The following is a 19,493-nucleotide window of genomic DNA, read 5'->3' on the forward strand; positions in this document are numbered from 1 at the left end:
ATTAACATTTACTGTTCTAGTACTTTATATAGTACTATCTATATTTAATTCAAATGGTGCCCAAATGGAACTTCTTGGCTCTTTGGCATATGCTATCATGTAGCCAGACTAGCACTTTTTATTAACATTTACTGTTCTAGTACTTTATATAGTACTATCTATATTTAATTCAAATGGTGCCCAAATGGAACTTCTTGGCTCTTTGGCATATGCTATCATGTAGCCAGACTAGCACTCTGGTCCTATGGACATGTTTACTTTAATCAGCGCCATCACCAGTGCAGAAGGCTCAGAGCACCATTCTAGAATGGCCCAATCTGAGAGGCTGATTTTGTTAGGGCTAATCAGAAACTTGGTGAGTCTGAGAAAGAAATTCTGGAACCACTGGATGAACTCATCTAGGCTGGAATTTAAGTCTCTCTTTTTAAAAAAAAAAAAAAATTATTTTTTATTTTTTATAAATATATATTTTTATCCCTAGGGTTACTGGTCTGTGAATTGCCAAGTTTACACACTTCACAGTACTCACCATAGCACATACCCTCCCCAATGTCCATAACCACACCCCCCTCTCCCGACCCCTCTCCCCCCAGCAACCCTCAGTTTGTTTAGTGAGATTAAGAGTCACTTATGGTTTGTCTCCCTCCCAATCCCAACTTATTTCATTTATTCTTCTCCTACCCCCTTAACCCCTCATGTTGCATCTCCACTTCCTCATATCAGGGAGATCATATGATAGTTGTCTTTCTCTGATTGACTTATTTAGCTAAGCATGATACCCTGTAGTTCCATCCACGTCATCACATATGGCAAGATTTCATTTCTTTTGATGGCTGCATAGTATTCCATTGTGTATATATACCACATCTTCTTGATCCATTAATCTGTTGATGGACATCTAGGTTCTTTCCACAGTTTGACTATTGTAGACATTGCTACTATAAACATTCAGGTGCATGTGCCCCTTTGGATCACTACGTTTTGATCTTTAGGGTAAATACCCAGTAGTGCCATTACTGGGTCATAGGGTAGTAGAATTTAAGTCTCTTTACAGATGGCATGTGGGTGCCTGGTGCACAGAGCACAGGCCACAATATTCTCAAGTGCTCCAGGGCCAGCAGAAAAGTACCTGGTCTGGACATTGTTAGTTCATTCTATAACGAAAAGACTTTTGCTTTATTTGTCCTATTAATGGCTATGGGGGAAGACCACACAATTAAAGTCATACAGTAGCATTTTTATGCTCTTTCCACTACCCAAGCTGTTCTCTCTCTTTATTCAATAAGACTATTAGAGATTATATATTTTTTCAATATAACATTGACTTTTTCAAAGGCACTGTCTAACACCTTGAAATTATAGACCTAGCTCTCTTGGGGAGCTGATAATCCAATAGGGAGACAGGCAATAACCATACAGTATAATGAATTCCATCAATACAGGTTAGTATATGGGTATTATGGGAGCGTAAAGAATGTGCATTTTAATTCAGACTGAGAGGCAAGGGAAGAATAGACAGTGGCAAGGCTTCCCAGAGGTGACACCTGTCCTGAATTCTAAGAAATTACTCTGTTATTGCAGAAGATTTTGTTCACTAATAGTATACTGTCCTTAAATATATTTTTATTATTAAATCCATGATAGTTTTCTACATGTTTCTACATACAAAAGAGTATCTGATTTCTGCTCTACTGTTTGCCTGTAAGCATATGCCAATATTGGGATGAATCATTAACAAAACAACTGCTTGGGATCTGTCCATCCCTTCTGGTTGACCTTAATCCTCAATCTGGTTCAGACTATATATGGTTACACTAGCTGGCCAGGGCCCTCTCCTCTACAATTATGTAAACCACTGATCCTTCATTTCTGATATTTAATTATGAGGCTTAAAATACCAATATTCTTTTATATAAACAGCAAATATCTGCAACCCAATAAACTAGGAATACTGCTAATATAAAAATCTCTAAATAAAAAGAACAAAACCTCTAATTTCATTTTTCTGTGGGTCATTTCTTTCAAGTCCTTCCTTAGTCCACTCAGAGTAACTCCCTACGAATTTCACCTGTATTCCCTAAGCACCTTGTGCATACTTCATATTATGTATTAGCTCTACGTTTTCCTAATAGATTATGAGTATTTTGAGCATTAAGCACTGTAACTTTTTCATCTTCTCACCCTCAGTGCAAAGCACCAATCCTGGTTCACATGAAATATTCAGTAAATATTTACTCAATGAATAAACATGAAGGAAATATATGTTTCTTAAGATACTCTTTTAGTCACTTTCAGAAGTGATTTGCAGGATCTCCTTGTTTACTATTACCTGTTTTCAGCTCTTTCATTTACAGATCTATCCTACTGTTTCTTTCAGGATCATTGTTTCGATGGATATTTAAGAAATTATACCCTCTAGCACTTCTTAAGACTAACAAGGGTTTACTGCCTACTGTTTTAAGAAATAGTGGACCTGAATCCCAAGTAGACATGGCAGCCAACAAGACTGTACAGAGTTTTCCAGGAAAGAAACCTATATCTAGATATATAATATTGAAATTATAAACATATTCTTTGGTGGAATTGGATGCATTCACTTATTTGCAATGCTTACTGAGTTTCTTTCTCCTAGTATTTTGTAAATTTAAAGATTTTTTTTTTTAAAGATTTTATTTATTTATTTGACAGAGAGAAATTACAAGTACACTGAGAGGCAGGCAGAGAGAGAGAGAAGGAAGCAGGCTCCCTGCTGAGAAGAGAGCCCGATGCTGGACTCGATCCCAGGACCCTGAGATCATGACCTGAGCCGAAGGCAGCGGCTTAACCCACTGAGCCACCCAGGCGCCCCAGTATTTTGTAAATTTAAAGTGTCTTGTTGAGTGAGACAAATAATATGAATAAGGCTTTCCAGAAGATCACAATTTAGTGAGGGAGAAGATAGGCACATAATCATTACTGCTATAGTATGATGTCCCAATTCATATTTGGAATGTTCCAAGAGCAATCCAGAAATTATTTTAATCCATTTTATATAGATATGGGTTTGTAAACTTAAGTATTTAACTTAGAAAGTTATTAGAATCATTTTGGAGGAGGGAAATCCAAATCATCAGCATCACAGAGGTGTATTACAGTGACATTCTATAGACATCTGTTTCTTTTTTATTCTAGTTTGTTAGGGAAATTAGGAAATTTAACTTATAACCACAACTGACATTCACATTCTGTAACTTTACCAAAGCATTCACTTAGTTCAAAATCCTTAACTTATCTTCTACACATGGGAGACCCACAGTAAACAGAGGACTAATGTTTCTGTAGGTTTGGCAGAGTATTTCTTAAGGAAAAGTAAATTTGTTTGGCAAGACCCTCCCCATCTTGGGCACAAATGTCCCCAGCTATTATGTCAGGGGGTAGTCCCGGAAAACCACTAAGGAGTCATCCAGACTACCCAGTTTACAGGCTCACGATTTTAAAAAATGTGTTGATCAGTTTGAACTGGGAGAGCCAGATATAGGATGAGACAAACCATCCACAAGGAATTTACTTCTAAACTTTTACATTCATCGTAAGAAAATCACAGTTTAAAAGGAAACTCATAGCAACAATCTTGTTTGTGATGCCTAGAAATCTCTTCTATATTTTCACATAGTAATCTGTCATATTTTAACTCTGGTAATATGCAAATGATGGCACAGCAAATTTTGAAATGTAGCTCACTGACCAATAAATATTAGTGCAACAATCTTCTACTGACTTGAAGGTATAAGTTCGGTATTTTGTTATTCACTGTTAATAGCATCAAATAGATAATGTAATAAATTTTTATGACAAACACCTTTCGATAAAATGTGGTGCTAAAAAAATCTAAGTAAGATCACAAAGACAGAAACGCAATTAGACAACTACATTTAGATGAATCTATCATGGGTGGTTAGAAAAGTGGTGCTAAGCTGATCCTTTTTTGGACCAATAAATCAAACTAATTAATTAAAATTTTCTTACTGTTTAATACAGTAAAAAGAAAACCACTTTTATTCTCTTAGGAATATGCCATTCCAATGAATTTTTACCGTGTGTGTGTAAGATGTGTACTTTTCCACTTGCCTTAACAATACTAATGAGGAGCTGTACATGAAAAGCATCTACATAATTCTTTTGCTTTATGGAGAGAAATGTAATACCTTAACTTAAAATAGATTTTAATTTGTAATAAGTAGAATTTGATTTTGAGTAAGGATTGCCAAGTATCTTAAATTCCATTATAACATTCTCTTTCTCCCCACAGGCCTGTTTCTTGTTCCTATAAGTATTTGTTAAAGCAAATTCCTACATGTTTCTATTTTTAGTCTTTAATACCACTTTCTCTCATTTTCATGAATGTAATGATAATAATAATGAGATACCATATTTTTTAAAACGTAGATAGAAATAGCCTATCATACCTTATAGTCGGTCCTGCAATTCATTGAGAAATAGCTTTAAAGCCTTAAACAAGGTCTTTATTTTGTGTTTTAAAAAAAGTGTCATAAGGAGTTAATAGGACACAGCTGTACTGGCTCTTTCTAATAAGCAGCTTCTGTCGCTTTGGTCACCACAGGTGTCTCTGTAACCTGCAAACTCTTATTACTAGTGTATCAAAGTTGTGCTACTTAACAGACTTCTTTAGTAAAACATAACAAAGCAATTACATGGCTGTTGATTGCCAGTCATAAAAAAAAAAAAACCCTCAAACACTGTTTTTCAAAAGAAACTACACTGCAATTTTTTGTCATTGTAAAATAAAAGGAACTAAGGAATTAAATGGAGGATAGAACAAAATAACAGCAGGTAGCCTGCTGAACTTAGCCACTACAGATGGTTTAGAAATAGTGTTTCCTTCTCCATCAAGTTGTGGATAAAAGGAAAGGAGGAGATTCCTTACTGCCAGTGAATGGTGAAAGATTTAGTCAAGTCTCCAGTCTATGTATTTTGCCTCATGAAAGACCTTCGATGCTGCATTTTTATCTGTTTTTGGCACTGCTTTTCATCACCTTTAACTGAGTGTGAATAATAACCTGATTTAATTTAAACAAATACAGGTGCTAAAGGTTCTTTATTTATGTATAACAGGGAACATTTCCAATGCAGAACGAAGTCATCCTGTGAAATTTCCTAACCATTTGCTTAAAGAAATGAAGTATTAGATGAAGAAATTGCTTCAACATTCTTTTGCTTCACATTTAAGGGAAGAATCATCTTTCTTTTCAGCTTTAGATTACATAAAACAAAGTCTAAATGATGAGCAAAAATTCAGTGAGCTATAAAATAATAAAAAACCAAATCAGATGATTTCTAATTGTTCTATGATCATTTAAATTAGGGAACTACAATAGACTTGCCTTGAAATGATTTAATTTAATCTCCCTGTTCATAAACCAGCAGCCTGTGATTATTATTGTGTTAACACACCCAAAGTAACATCACTGGGTGTTATGGCCACATGTGTAATTAAACACGATGAAATGTACTTCAGATGGGAAACTCAAACAGGCAAAAAATGAAGAATTATTCATCATTTATAGATACTATGATTAACAAATTAAGTAAATTTATCCTGACAGCAAGGAAAAGGACTTTTTTTTCCTACTGAGAATATGGATGTGTCCAAAAGAATGTGTGCAATAAAGCGATTACATCAATTAGTATATGCTAGAGTTAAGCTATTCCCAACTCCATGGACTCGTCCAGAATGTCCTGCCTTCTTCACTGGAATTATTAAAAAATAAACTTACTACTAAGATTATATGCTAGACTTGCCTTGCCTTTTCTGAACATTATTAAAAACAGATTTTCTCTAAATATTCAACATCAGATGAGAACATTAGAATATACAGTACATAGAAATGTACCGTACCAAAAAGATGAAAACAGTACATTTTGTTTTTCTTTTTTGGGTTATTCTTGGATTAGAAATCTTTTACAAATTGAGGTATATTTTCCCATTGCAAATAACTGCATGTTAGTTACAAGAAATAGCTTTTATATAATTAAATGTAATGGTTGAGAATTTAATGCTGAGGATGAAATGTTTATGATGATAAGAAAGCAAATACAACTAATACTTTTTTATAAAAAAGAGAAGCCCAACTTAAAACTTGTGAACAACAGTATTACCTTGCTCTGTTGGCGTCCTTTGTCAGATCCCAAGCCCAGGTTATAAAATTTTGACTCAGATAAGAGACAATAGATTCAGCACAAAGCATTTGTGAGCAGAACACGTTGGTTAATACACTTTCATCATGGTGGAGGTAGATAGCAAGAAGCTTTCTCTGAAAAAGGAAAAAAGACTGATGAATTAAAATATCCATTAATGTAAGATTTCTTGAATTTTGGAAAAGTATAATTGGTTGATGTAAACAGGAAAGACAAAATTAAATGCTACTCCCTTTAAAAGAGCACCTGATACTTGGAATTCCTATAGCATTTACTGATAAGAATAAATTTTGCTTCCTTATATCCTAAAGAGACTACGATGATTATATTCTGTTTTATAGACCACTGTCACAGATTCCTGTTCACATATGCAAGCCTATCTCAAGCAGACTATGCAACAGAATTGCATTTTCTTTAAGTAAAATGGATTTACAATTCTTCATATTAAAACACACTTTACAAAGGGAAAATTAATTTTGAACTATTCAACTTTATACACAGAAAAAATACTGATTAAGAATGGTTGCCAAAATCTCTTAGTATTTTTTGTTTTTAATCTGAACACTGGAAAGTCTCTTCTACTTGGAAGGAAAAGGTCTAAAATGAAGTTGTGTTTTACTTCCACAGGTAATTTCAAAGCCCTTAATGTGTTCTCGTGTTAAAGTCCTTATGTAAGAGTATATAACGCCTCACTGCAAATGGAAGGATGGTAGAAAAGAGTTCACTTCACATGAATTCTTTCTAGTCTATATTTCATAAAATGTCCTTGTGATTTTTCACATGGAGAATTATTCCTTCCCCTTTGCTTGATAAAACTTCCTTCTAAGAAATGGCATTTGCTCTCTTAAAAGTGTCCTCCATCATAGTTGGAAGTCAATAAAATAATTGGGACTAAAAACTGAAATTGAGCAACACAATTTGCAACATGTCAGCTTTAACAACAACAATGACAATGATGATTAAAGAGCCTACATTGTTATTGACGAACTTCTTGGTGCCACCTTGTAGAAGAGAGGAGTTTAAGAACAGTAAGTTGACAGGAAACAGAGAGAATTTTATGATAAAGATAATTTATAAACCAATCTGTGAAATACTGGCAAGGTAAACTTCTAAGGAAGCTTAGGGTCTTTCCCTTCATATTAAATAAGGATATGATGATAATAAAGAAAAACTCACTGTCTGGGATTCCAAAAAAAGTAGGACATTTATAGAAAAGTACAAGGCTCATGTGATGAAAGGATATTGAAGTCTGATGCTTGGAATTATCCTGATAAATAATCCAAATTACAATAATAAAAAAAAACTAATGATTAAAATATTTTCTTCAAAGGTAAATTCTGTACTAGATGAGGGTAGCCAGAGAGGTACATTAGTAGATTAAGATCCCAAAAGCATCTACTACGAATAGGAGGCACTGTTAGTTACACACCCATTATACTTTAATCCCCAGAAAAAGTCTGTAAAATAGTATTCTTAACTTTATTAGCATACAAAGAAACTGAGGTTTAGAAAGCAGACTTGTCCTAAATTCTACCATAACAAGTAAGTAAGTAGTACTTCTGGGATTGGAACCTGGATTCCTGATGCCACGCCTAGTATTCGTTCTTTGATACTACAGCAGTAGTAGGAAAATCAACCATACTGCAGTCAAGTCTTGGAGCGCTTATAGAACAAGCGCTCATATGTATGGCTAATGTATGGCCACTGCTCATACATTAGTATGCTTCTGGGGCCTCAGAGAACAAGTAATGGGAATAAGGAGAGGATTCCTGAGTTTAAGTAGCTCAGTTACTCCAACGGTAGCTGTGTTCATGTGTCAATTCATTTAATCACTCATTCAACAAGCATTTGTTGAAACACTATGTCAGGCCGAGGAGGAAGCAACGGTGATAAAATGGTGAGCAAGAAAGACTCAGGGTTTCTTCACCCATGTTCATGTCTACAGGTAACAGTAGCTGGCTTCTATGAAGTTTGTAATCAGACACATAGTTTTAGAGACAATTATCTGGTACATTCCTATTCACCCTTTAAGTCTCAAAGCAAATGCTGCTATGAAACCTTCCCTGATTGCCTCTGGCAGAATTAAGAGCTTCCTTTTCTGTGCTTCTATCTCTTCCCAATTAGTATCATCACTGTTTATCAGTTTCCCCTCTAGACAAAGTCTTTCAAAGGTGAGGACTAGGTCTCTTTCAGTCTTCTTTGCATCCCTAAAGTTAGCAAAGGTCTTGGCATGTTTGATGAAAGAAACTTGAATGCTGATTACCAACCCCCTGGCAAAAAACATACCAAATGGCAACAGCATGCTAAACCACTTTCAGTAAAAGAATCTAGAAATCTGCTGCTTTAGGGAAAGGAACATGAACCTGACAGCACTAACAAATTCAGAGCTCCTCTTCTTAGGAGCTCTCTAGCTGAATAGACAGAGGGATGTCAACCTCTAATTCTGCTTGATCGTATCTCAGCAACTACATTTAATGAGACACTGGGAACAAGAGAGCTGTCCACTTTTAAATCAGCATATTTCTAACCAAACAATGGCAATGGCTAAATCTTTAAAATGCCCATTTCTCTCAAGAACGCTGCAAGGGAACATTTAGACTTTGGGAAAGAGATTAGCGATTTACATTGCTATCTCACTGATTTAATTTAAATGCTCTTCCAAACCAAACACACATGTGCCGAAAGAGGCTACTAAGAAACCCAACATGCAGAGTTCCCTATAAGTACAGCCGACAGTGTTGACTGAAACTAAACTTGGAAATCCAGGGCACTAATGCACAATATCAAGCAATAAAACAGCATCTCTTTGGCAATATTTAATTTAAAAAAGAAGAAAGAGGCAGGCGAAGATCAGGCACTGTCTGTTTTGGAGGATCAACCATTCTGCATTTCAAAGCATTGGTCCCTGCAATATCCAGGTTACTGTGCTAGAATCTCGACTATTATATCGCAGTTGTGAGAGGGAGGGCAAAGATGTGTTTACTCAGTGATTAGGCCCTTAGAATAAGCCTCTAGCTCCTAGAGAGACAGCTCACTACTTATTCATTTGGGCCAATTCACAAAGCCTAGGAAGATTAAACATCCATGCTGAGAAGACAAGCGAATGCAGACGGTGAAAAAGAAATAAAAATTCTTTAAAAACTCTGAGATGACTTCATTATTTTTCCACAAGGAAACTTTAGGAAAGTGTTTAGTTAGAGAAAAACCCACATTGACCTCTCTCTAAACCCTTAATCTTTCCTTTGTGGTGGCATTGCTTTGTGGTAAGCGACTGGCTCGCCTCGCCCCTCTTTTCACTGGAAGCTGAGAGAAAAAAGGCTCTGGAGAAACAGTTTTCGTTCCAGGGACATAAACCCCTGACACTGTTAAACATGAGATGCCAGGAAAACACACTTTAAAAAAAGTTCTCACTTTAAGCTCTAAACTGTGAGAAAGGAGATGATAAAGAGCGTAATCAGAAGAGAATCTTCAGGCTGGGGGACTCCCATAGTAGCTTTGAAAAGGGAAACTGAATAATCTTAAAATGATCTTTTCTCTCTAACATAAGCCTTCAACAAAAATTTTTCTTCTGCCATTTTGACAGTAATAACAAGCAAAAGAGAAAACTCCTAATAATAAGCAAATGCTAATAAATTTGGGCTACATAAATCTCTGATTAGATTATAGGCACAGTTAAATGAGCCCTAGACTCAGATTTCTGATTATTTTATTGAGCTCAATTAAACACAGGCCCGAACAGTGAGAACTGGGTTCAGCATATCAGAAAACTGCCTTTGTGAATTTTCCTAGCACATAGGGAAAAAATGAGAAAATGATTTATTTTCCGTTTCTGTAACCATTTTTCCCTTTGGCCCACTAATAATTGAGTTCAGTAACATTTATGGAGTGCCGATGAGTTAGGCATTGAGAACATAAAGATGAATAAAACAAAGTTTCCTTGTTCTCAAAGAATTGGGGGGGGGGTTTGCTGGTATATGGGGAAGCAAAAATTTAACTGCAGTACTAACCAATAAGTGGTAAGAATGGTACACTTAAGGAAAACATGTCTATTTGTCTTTCTAATTTGACAGAGAGGGTATAAGTCTGGTAAACAAAGGCAAGCTACACTCTTCTCAGACTCCCTCTTTGTGATCTAGGTTTTGGTAAAGGTTAAAAAAGCTCTGTGCAGTGGGTTAAAGCCTCTGCCTTCAGCTCAGGTCATGATCCTGGGGTCCTGGGATCAAGCCCCACATCGGGCTCTCTGCTCACCAGGGAGGCTGCTTCCCTCTCTCTCTGTGCCTGCCTCTCTGCCTACTTGTGATCTCTGTCAAATAAATAAATAAAATCTTAAAAAAGAAAAGAAAAAAGCTCTGTGCTAAATCCAGTTTTGCACTTACAAGCTGTGTGACCATGGGACAGATGGGTGTTCGTTCCAAGAACTGCAGATAAAGCAGGTAAAGTACTTCTTTTACAACACCTGGCCCATAGCAAGTGCTGAATGAAATGTGGTTGTTAGGATGAAGAATCCAGAACTATCCATACAAAATAAAGGATTTGAAAGCAATTTTAAGAGAAATGATAGCCCTGAAAATTTATTAAAGATTATGAAGCTCCTTCATTTCTCTTACTAGCAATAACGTTTGGGATGCTAAATTGTGTCTCTGCCTTCAGGGCCTCACTAATCTTCACATTCAAATCCAAGAGCTAAGGTACTAAGTTGATGCTTAGGAAATGCCAAGCTGACAGCAACCAATGTGATTTGGCCTTGAGCTGCAGTAGCTATTGTATTTAGACACTTAGCTCTACAGAACCATAGAACATTAGAGCTGGAAGAAATGAACTGGCTATGTCTCAAAATAAGCCAGGCACAGAGCAGACACTCAGAAAATATTTGCTGATGGACTGAAAGGAAGGTTTCTAGTTTCTTTTTGAGTACCAGAACATCCATAGTCCATGTTTCCAAAAATTTTAAGATTGATAGGATAAATAATTTCTATAAATGGTAGTTCATAAATTTTTCAGTGTAAGAATTAAATACACTAAAAATAAAATGATTTCCCTTATGTAAATTGGGACCTGACTTTATTTCTATTTTATTATGATGATTATCATCACCATTATCATCAGAATCATACCATTATTATTATTATTATTATTATTTTGGTTTTAAGTTTGGGAATGGTTTATTAATACAAAGACCAGATACACTGATTCAACAATAAACACTCACTTATCTCTCAACCTAGATTTATCAGTTTTTTTTTAAGATTTTATTAATTTATTTGACAGGAAGAGATCACAATTAGGCAGAGAGGCAGGCAGAGAGAGAGGGGGAAGCAGGCACCCCACTGAGTAGAAAGCCCGAAGCGGGGCTCGATCCCAGGACCCTGGAACCATGACCCGAGCCAAAGGCAAAGGCTTTAACCCACTGAGCCACCCAGGTGCCCCTAGATTTATCAGTTATTAACATTTGCCATGTTTGTTCAAAATTCATTGTATGCCTCCATCCCTGAAACATTTAATGCTGCACAAATCTTGACACTTCCAGCTTAAATACTTCAGTGTCTGTCACCTAACAAGGACATTCCCTCACATAGCCATAATATTTTTATCATACCTTAGACATTTAATATTGTTACAGTATCATCTAATGTAAAGTCCATATTCAAATTTTTCCACCCACCTCAAAATGTCCCTTACAGGTCTCTTATTTATTGTTTTAAATCCAGGCTCCAAGCAGATCATTCCAGTACACTGCCCACTTCTTTAATCCTATTCCTATATATGAATGTTCATAGGCCCAGCCCAGCATCCAACCACGACTCAACGTAACTACAAGGTGAGATTAGAGGCAGGGCCCCATGAAGCCACACCGCCTGGTTCAAATTCCTGCTTTGCCACCTCCTAGCTATGTGACCTTAGGAAAGCTACTTCACTTTTTTGTGCTTTTGGTGCCATATAACTTTGGAGGTCAGAAGTACCACACTGTCTAGATGGAGTGGTAACATGACTGCTAGAATAGAGATGGTCCTAGGGTCTAAGCATGAACACTGCTTGGCTGCTTAAGAAAAAAAAAGAAAGGGATTTTATTTGTTTATTTGAGAGAATGAGAGAGAGAGAGAGAGAGAGAGAGAGAGAGAGCGAGCATGAACAGAGGGGAGAGGGAGAACAGACTCCCTACTGAGCAAGGAGCCCAATGCAGGGCTTAACCCCAGGACCCTGGGATCATGACCTGAGCTGAAGGGAGATGCTTAGCCAACTGAAATGCTGCTGCTTTATGAAGGGAATACTCAAGCTAAATTTTGAAAGCAGTATATAGTAACAGACTTATCTCTGATTTGAGCTAAATTTTAAATTTAGGTGATAGGAAAAGAAGAATGAAAAAAAGAAAAAGCAGACAAAAGTTTGGTAAGGCCCAGTAATGTCAGTAGCCTAATATGTTCGAAGAACTCAAAGCTAGTAACTTTTAAAGAGAGTGAAGAATCAATGTAGATTGATTTGTGGAAAGAATCATTGACACTGCATTTTCGGCTCCCAAAGCTGAGTTCAGGGACCAACAGGCAGCAATCAACCGGAGAGGTTCCAAAAGGAAAACAGCAGATATTGAAGGTGAGGTGATGCCAAGATGGTGGGGTTTTTTTCCTCTCACTTCCTGAAAGAGATTTTGGGATAGAACTCTGAAATCTTAATGATACAAATGTATTTGAGCCTCAAGTAGGTTGAATTCTTATATGAAAGTTACAGGTTACACAAAGAAAAAAAGCCTAAAGTAAAACCAAACTCTTTTCATAAAATAAGCTGGAAGATGTTCACTGGATACAGAGCTTTATCAGTTTTCATTGTTCAGACTGTAATACTCAGGTCATAAAATATTTTTGAGGAAAACCAACATATGACTAAAGTTTTTACAAATAAGGAAATAGAAGTTCAAGTGATAGGCTATTACAGCAAACTGGAGAGGGGCAGGCAAGCTCTTTAGGGAGGCTGGGAGTAGGATTATGGGGGGCAAGAAAGTAGGCAGTTTCGGGCTGGATCAAAGATCTCATCCCATTGGTTTTCTAGATGAACAACTAGAAACAATGCCCAGGACTGGAACAGCAGCCTCATAAAAGTGCAGAGAGGATTTTTTTGATCTTCTCTTCTGAGAGGAATAATACTATCCTTGGTTAGCCAGTGGTCTACTAAACAGGCAGAACAACATGAATGTGGATGAATGGGAGGTACATTAACACTTCCTTCTCCCACTTTCAGGCCACTGAAGAAGAGAAAAAGGACCCCACCTATCTCATCATGTCCATACTCCAGGGGTGGGGGAATCATAGCAATAAAGAACTGGAGACATAGTAACAATAATTTTTAATTTAAGATATATAGATAATAATGCATTCTTGCTGAAAAATCACAGGAATTCTAATGTTATGTGGGTGTACATGTTCAATAATTGTTTACTACTGTCAAGTACTGTCAAGTGTGGCAGATTCCAAAGTAGAACACTGTGAATTATAAAAATAAGCTAAGTTTAAGCATACAGAATTGTAGTAACTCTTAAGTACTCATTTAATAGAAATGGTGGAGACCGCAGTCCCTAAATATTTTCCACATCTTCCTCAGTGAGGAAATCTCTTATGTATTTTTTTTTATGGCTGTGTATTTTATTAATGGCTGACTGAAATAAAGAATACATTTCTCAGCCTCCATTTAAACAAATGTGACTATGTAACCAATAACCACGTTCTGGTTAATGCAAGCAGAAGTGCTGGTTCAATCTCCTGTAGTCATCCAAAACCTGACTGTATACCACACAGTGGAGCAACATGCTAGGAGGAACCTGAGCTTCTGAGTCTGTGATATACCTTCCTAGGCCTGGACAGGATACCTCTGGACTTCTTGAGGGGAATAGAGAAATTAACTTCTATTTTGTTTGAGCCACTATTAATTTTTTTTTCTGTTACAAGCAACCAAACCCAATTGTAATTCTTACAACAGACTAACTATAAGAAATCCTTAGTCATACATAAAAATGACCATCTATGGAACTGTACTATTAACCCAGAAGATCTAAAGAAAAGATATGCATTTATGGATTAGTTCATGGTCCATCAGAAAGACTCTCACAGCTTCCAATGGGCCCTGAATTACACTTTAAGAGACTGTAATTAACACTAGGCCTAATGCAAATGACCTAACAGGCTATTCAGAAAGGTCCATCTTATTCATCTGGTTAGTGAGAAGAGAGGAGGGGGACACTGTTTTCAAAAGGCCAAGTAGACATGAAGGCAAAAGAAGATATGGAGGTTGCTAGTCTAGCCTTCATGCAAAGATCAGGGAGAGCCTTTCACTGTTAGCATGTGGTCCAGTCCATTTAACCCATACAGGAGAGCCTACTGGGATTTGTAATAGTGCAATAGTGAAGTGTACATCTATCTGAAATGCCATGTGTGTCATATTCCATATATTTGAGACCCAGGATGGCTGAAGTCATAGCAGGTGGTTGGTCAATATATATTTTTTTTAAGATTTTACTTATTTATTTGACAGAGAGAGATCACAAGTACGCAGAGAAGCAGGCAGAGAGAGGGGGAAGCAGGCTCACTGATGAGCAGGGAGCCTGATGTGGGGCTTGATCCCAGGACCCTGGGATCATGACCTGAGCTGAAGGCAGAGGCTTTAACCCACTAAGCCAACCAGGCACCCCTGTATTTTTTATAATCTATATACACACAGAATTTTTACAACACAAAAGGAGATATACTATATACACTGTTATGTATCTCACTTTTTTTACTTTGCAAAGTGTCCTGAACATCATTCTACATCAATATATATGAAGTGGCTTCATTCTTTTTAATGGTCACATAGTATTCCATAGTGTGAATAACATTTAAAGTACTTCCAATCTTTTGTTATTATAAGCAATGTTATAATAAATATTCTTGTATTTATCTTATTTCCCATATGCTTAGGTATATATGCAGGAAAAAATGTGTTATTATGATATGTGAAAATATATATTAGTGTAGTTTTAATCTGTATTTTTTATATTATGGAAAATATGAACATCTTTCATATTTTCTGTGAAGTACCTGCTTATCTTGCTTACCCATAATGGGTTGCTGTCTTCTAACTGATTTATGGAGTTCTTCATAATTGTACATGCTAGGGAAATTTAAGTTTCCAATATATTTAATAAAGATACTATGCACTACTTAACATCAGAAATACTTTTTCTTAATATCCATTCCTTATAAAAGACTGTAAATGACAAGGCAAATACAAAATCAACAGATTCTATTGAAATGTCCCACAAAGGAAAGAAAGGCCAGAACACATTAGCCTAGGTCTATATCAGAAGCAGTTTTGTTAGGCATTTTGAGGAAGGCGTGGGAAGATACAGAAGTATAAAAAAGTGCACAAAAGCTAACAGGCTATGAAATTTAGGAACCAAAAAGAGTGTGAACTACACTGTGCTATTACTGTACCATGATTTTCTTTTCTTTTTTTTTTAAACAATTTATTTTTTTTTAAAGATTTTATTTATTTATTTGACAGCGAGAAATCACAAGTAGATGGAGAGGGAGGCAGAGAGAGAGAGAGGGAAGCAGGCTCCCTGCTGAGCAGAGAGCCCGATGCGGGACTCGATCCCAGGACCCTGAGATCATGACCTGAGCCGAAGGCAGCGGCTTAACCCACTGAGCCACCCAGGCGCCCTGTACCATGATTTTCTAACCAATATCTGACATTCCACAACTACACATATACAAATGTATATAGTTGCTCAGTCTCACTACCACCAATTTCTCCTCTCCAATCTATCTTACAAACTACTACCACATTGCTTATGTCTATGGTACAGCTCTGACAGTGTCACCCTCTTCAAAAACTTTCCAAAGCTAACCACTAACAACAAGTCTTTAGCTGGTCTTCAGGGATTCCCATAATGAAAGTAAACCCAGTCTGCTTCTTTATTTTAGCCCTATCCTCTACTGTTCCCTTATACAAGTACCATATATACCAACTAAACAGGCCTATTCATGTTCTCTAACATGTATAGTTGAATAATTTGTTTACGATTAATGTAAGGACTCATTTTCCAAGGTGAGTTAATTGTCAAGGTATTTTTAGCTCCATTTTAGAGAAAGTAAAATGAAGGCTTACATAGCTCAGTCAATATCAGGGTCTAGTTTCCAAACCAAAATTGCCTGATATATTCAATGTCCATCTAGTTATAAGTAAACAATCTTAAAGATGTTTCACACACATTTCAAAGATGTTTCAATTATGTTAATTTTCTGTTAAAGAGTCTTGTGAAGTATTACGATACAAATTTTTAAATGTAGAAGTTGATGATCAGAGGAGAAGGTTAATCTGGTTAATAGGACATAGCTAAATGAAAAACCAGAACCCAAATATAAGAATTTTGATTAGTATGCTTTCTACCATATCTCTTATTTTAATGTTTAATATTAGATATGAAACAGGTTTCTTGAATTTACAACTGAAATACTATAGAGATCAAACTTAGCTTTTAATCCTTTTAAAATAAGTAATATGAATAACAAATACTTTCTAGGGCCAGGAAGACCCTTTGGGAATAATGATACAAATACAGATAAAGCCCATAAATGGAAATCAGCCTTGCTTCTGATATCTTAATAAATTTTACCTACAGTGCTTTTCAAATACGATTAAATTGTTTTTAAAAAGATGGTGAGAAGCAGTAAATTGAAAAGAACATTTTATAAAGCAGCATTCCTTAAAACTAATTTACGAAATTTTTAACTAAAAAATAATTTAAATATGGACACTGAAGATTTTTACAATTTTAATTAGGTAGGGTAGTAGGATAGTAGGACAATTAGGGCAAATTCTAAATATAGAGCTAACAATATACTATTTAGTGGAAACATCTAATTATAGAACAGCATATTTGGTATGGTTTCATTTATGTAAAACATGTCAACTTTTTTATTGATATACATATTTGGAGATTTTTAAAAAATTATGTTTAAAAATAAAAATAACACTTAATAATGATTATTTTTAGGCTTCATATTATGTGGTAACTTGTTTTCTACTTTAAATGCACCTGTATTCTTTTCTTCTTTTTTTCTTAAACAAATATTGTATTTGTAGAATAAACATACTTAACAAACTATATTAGCATCATAGTTCTCATCTCACACATGTATAGGCTGCTATCATAGCTGTCATATAAAATTACTGTAAGAACATTTGTCTGCCTTTAAGGAATTTAAATGGAAAAGAAAACAAAGACAAGATGAACAAACCGGGCATATTCTTTAAAGGACAAATAAATTTCCCTCTTTTTTCCTGGCTAATGGAGAGCTAGAAACTCACCAACTACAGCTATGGCTACAGATTTGTGTAGAACTTTTTTTTTTTTTTTTAAATATTGATCAGTGATGGTATTTAGTATCTTTTAAACATGATATAGTAGAAACAGCACTACTTTAAAATGAGCTGATTTTTAAAAGTAAATGTAATTAAAACTTGATCAAAAATCCTGTTAAAAGTTCAACTACTTATTTTAGTGCTGCAAATACTCATAGGGGTTCTCAAAATTCCTTTCTGGAATTATTCTCAGAATTAGTTCATGAGTTGCATGAATAAATCAGTTTTGTTTTTTACAAACATTCTCAAATAGTCGAAACTGCTTCATAGCACATTAGCCATAGTGCTGGGTGCATATATGGAGAGCATCCTATTTAATCCTCAAAACAACCACATCATTATCTCCCCCCACCTTCCTTTTTTTTGTCTGAAGATTAGAAACAGGCTGATTACTCATTTGGGGCTACAGAGTTACTAAGCAGGAAATTAAGAATTGAGCACTAGTTTCCTTAATTTATGTGTAATATTAGAAATATCACTGGATCTGAAATCAGGATAAAAAGGCCAGTCTCCAAAGGGGAGGAATGGAACTAGGAAAGGAAACATCCTTCATATGGGAGATAAACTCTGGTACCGAGATTTTTACTGCTGTTGATTTTTAGTTACTACAAATGTCTAATCATTCTATAGGGCACTTTGTTTTGTACAAAATTCAGAAGTAGCAGGAATGAGAGGTAGAGAGGTTATAGGGAGAAAAAGAATCTGCTTTAAGAAACTCCTAGGGAGGGGCGCCTGGGTGGCTCAGTGGGTTAAGCCGCTGCCTTCGGCTCAGGTCATGATCTCAGGGTCCTGGGATCGAGTCCCACATCGGGCTCTCTGCTCAGCAGGGAGCCTGCTTCCTCCTCTCTCTCTCTCTCTGCCTGCCTCTCTGCCTCCTTGTGATCTCTGCCTCTCAAATAAATAAATTAATTAAAAAAATTAAAAAAAAAAAACCTCCTAGGGAATCATGGTATGGCCACCGGTAACACTTCTGCAACTTAAATTACAGTGACTAACCACTGACTCTCACTTACCAAAAGATAAAATATAAGCTTTATTCAATAAATATCTCTTAAATGACAGAAAATGTGAGCCCCTTCCCAATGCCTTGGCCCCTGCTCATCTTCCCCACCTCATGCCTTGCAATCCAACTCTCTATCTTGCATTTTTTACTCTTGGTCTTAATTTTTTGGTTGTAGTTCTCTCATTTTAATCCTCTTCCCTTTGCTTTTGACCTTTTTTTCTGTTTAGAATTCTGTGATTTCTCATAATTCTCATAATTCATAAGATTCAGGTCAGATGTATCTCCTCAAGAAATCTCCCTAAACTTTCTGAGGTAGATGAAGAGCACCTCTCCTCTTTGCTTCTATAGCATACTATACTACATAAATCTGTTGATATTATCTTCCCCATTAGACAATGAGCATCTCAAGAGCAGGAAAGCTCTATATTCCAGGTCCTTAGCAGATATGTGATAAATATGGCCCTCAACTGAGTGAACACCTCTAACAGTGAAGGGCATGAGAGGAGGTCATAAAACTGATGGACCTGTTGCCAGAAGTCAAAACTCTGTCATAATATACTTAAATGTAAGACCTTAGAATACCTGTTTTACTGAAGTTGGAGTTCTGCTTTGGACAGTGTTTTAAATTCCTCATGAAAAAGGCAGAAAGAACCAGGGGCACTCTCATCACCAAGTGCTCTCAAATGAAATCAGTTTGAAGCAGTTTTCATTAAGATGGATTGAATGTGGCATCGTGAGAAACACTTTATCAAATGTAGTGTTTTACTTAGTGATTAACTATATACCAGTTGATGAAGCTCCCTAAATCCTTTGTAATCCCACCACTCCAATAAACATTTAATGAGTATATAAGTTCAAAAAGCCTAGCAGAGGATTTAAACCTTCAATCTTGTTTTTATTTACT

General features: G+C 36.0%; 1 protein-coding gene across 1 annotated transcript in view; it reads right to left on the reverse strand.

Annotated features, from left to right (window-relative positions):
- FAF1 (Fas associated factor 1) overlaps positions 1 to 19,493 on the reverse strand; it is a 537,816-nt gene that overhangs the window by 133,522 nt on the left and 384,801 nt on the right. The window contains exon 13 of the mRNA XM_059374699.1: positions 6,157 to 6,311. Within this exon, the coding sequence (XP_059230682.1) occupies positions 6,157 to 6,311 (155 nt within the window). The remainder of the gene's footprint in view (positions 1 to 6,156; positions 6,312 to 19,493) is intronic.

This window comes from Mustela nigripes, chromosome 14 (assembly GCF_022355385.1).
Source record: "Mustela nigripes isolate SB6536 chromosome 14, MUSNIG.SB6536, whole genome shotgun sequence".
Lineage (NCBI taxonomy): Eukaryota > Metazoa > Chordata > Mammalia > Carnivora > Mustelidae > Mustela > Mustela nigripes.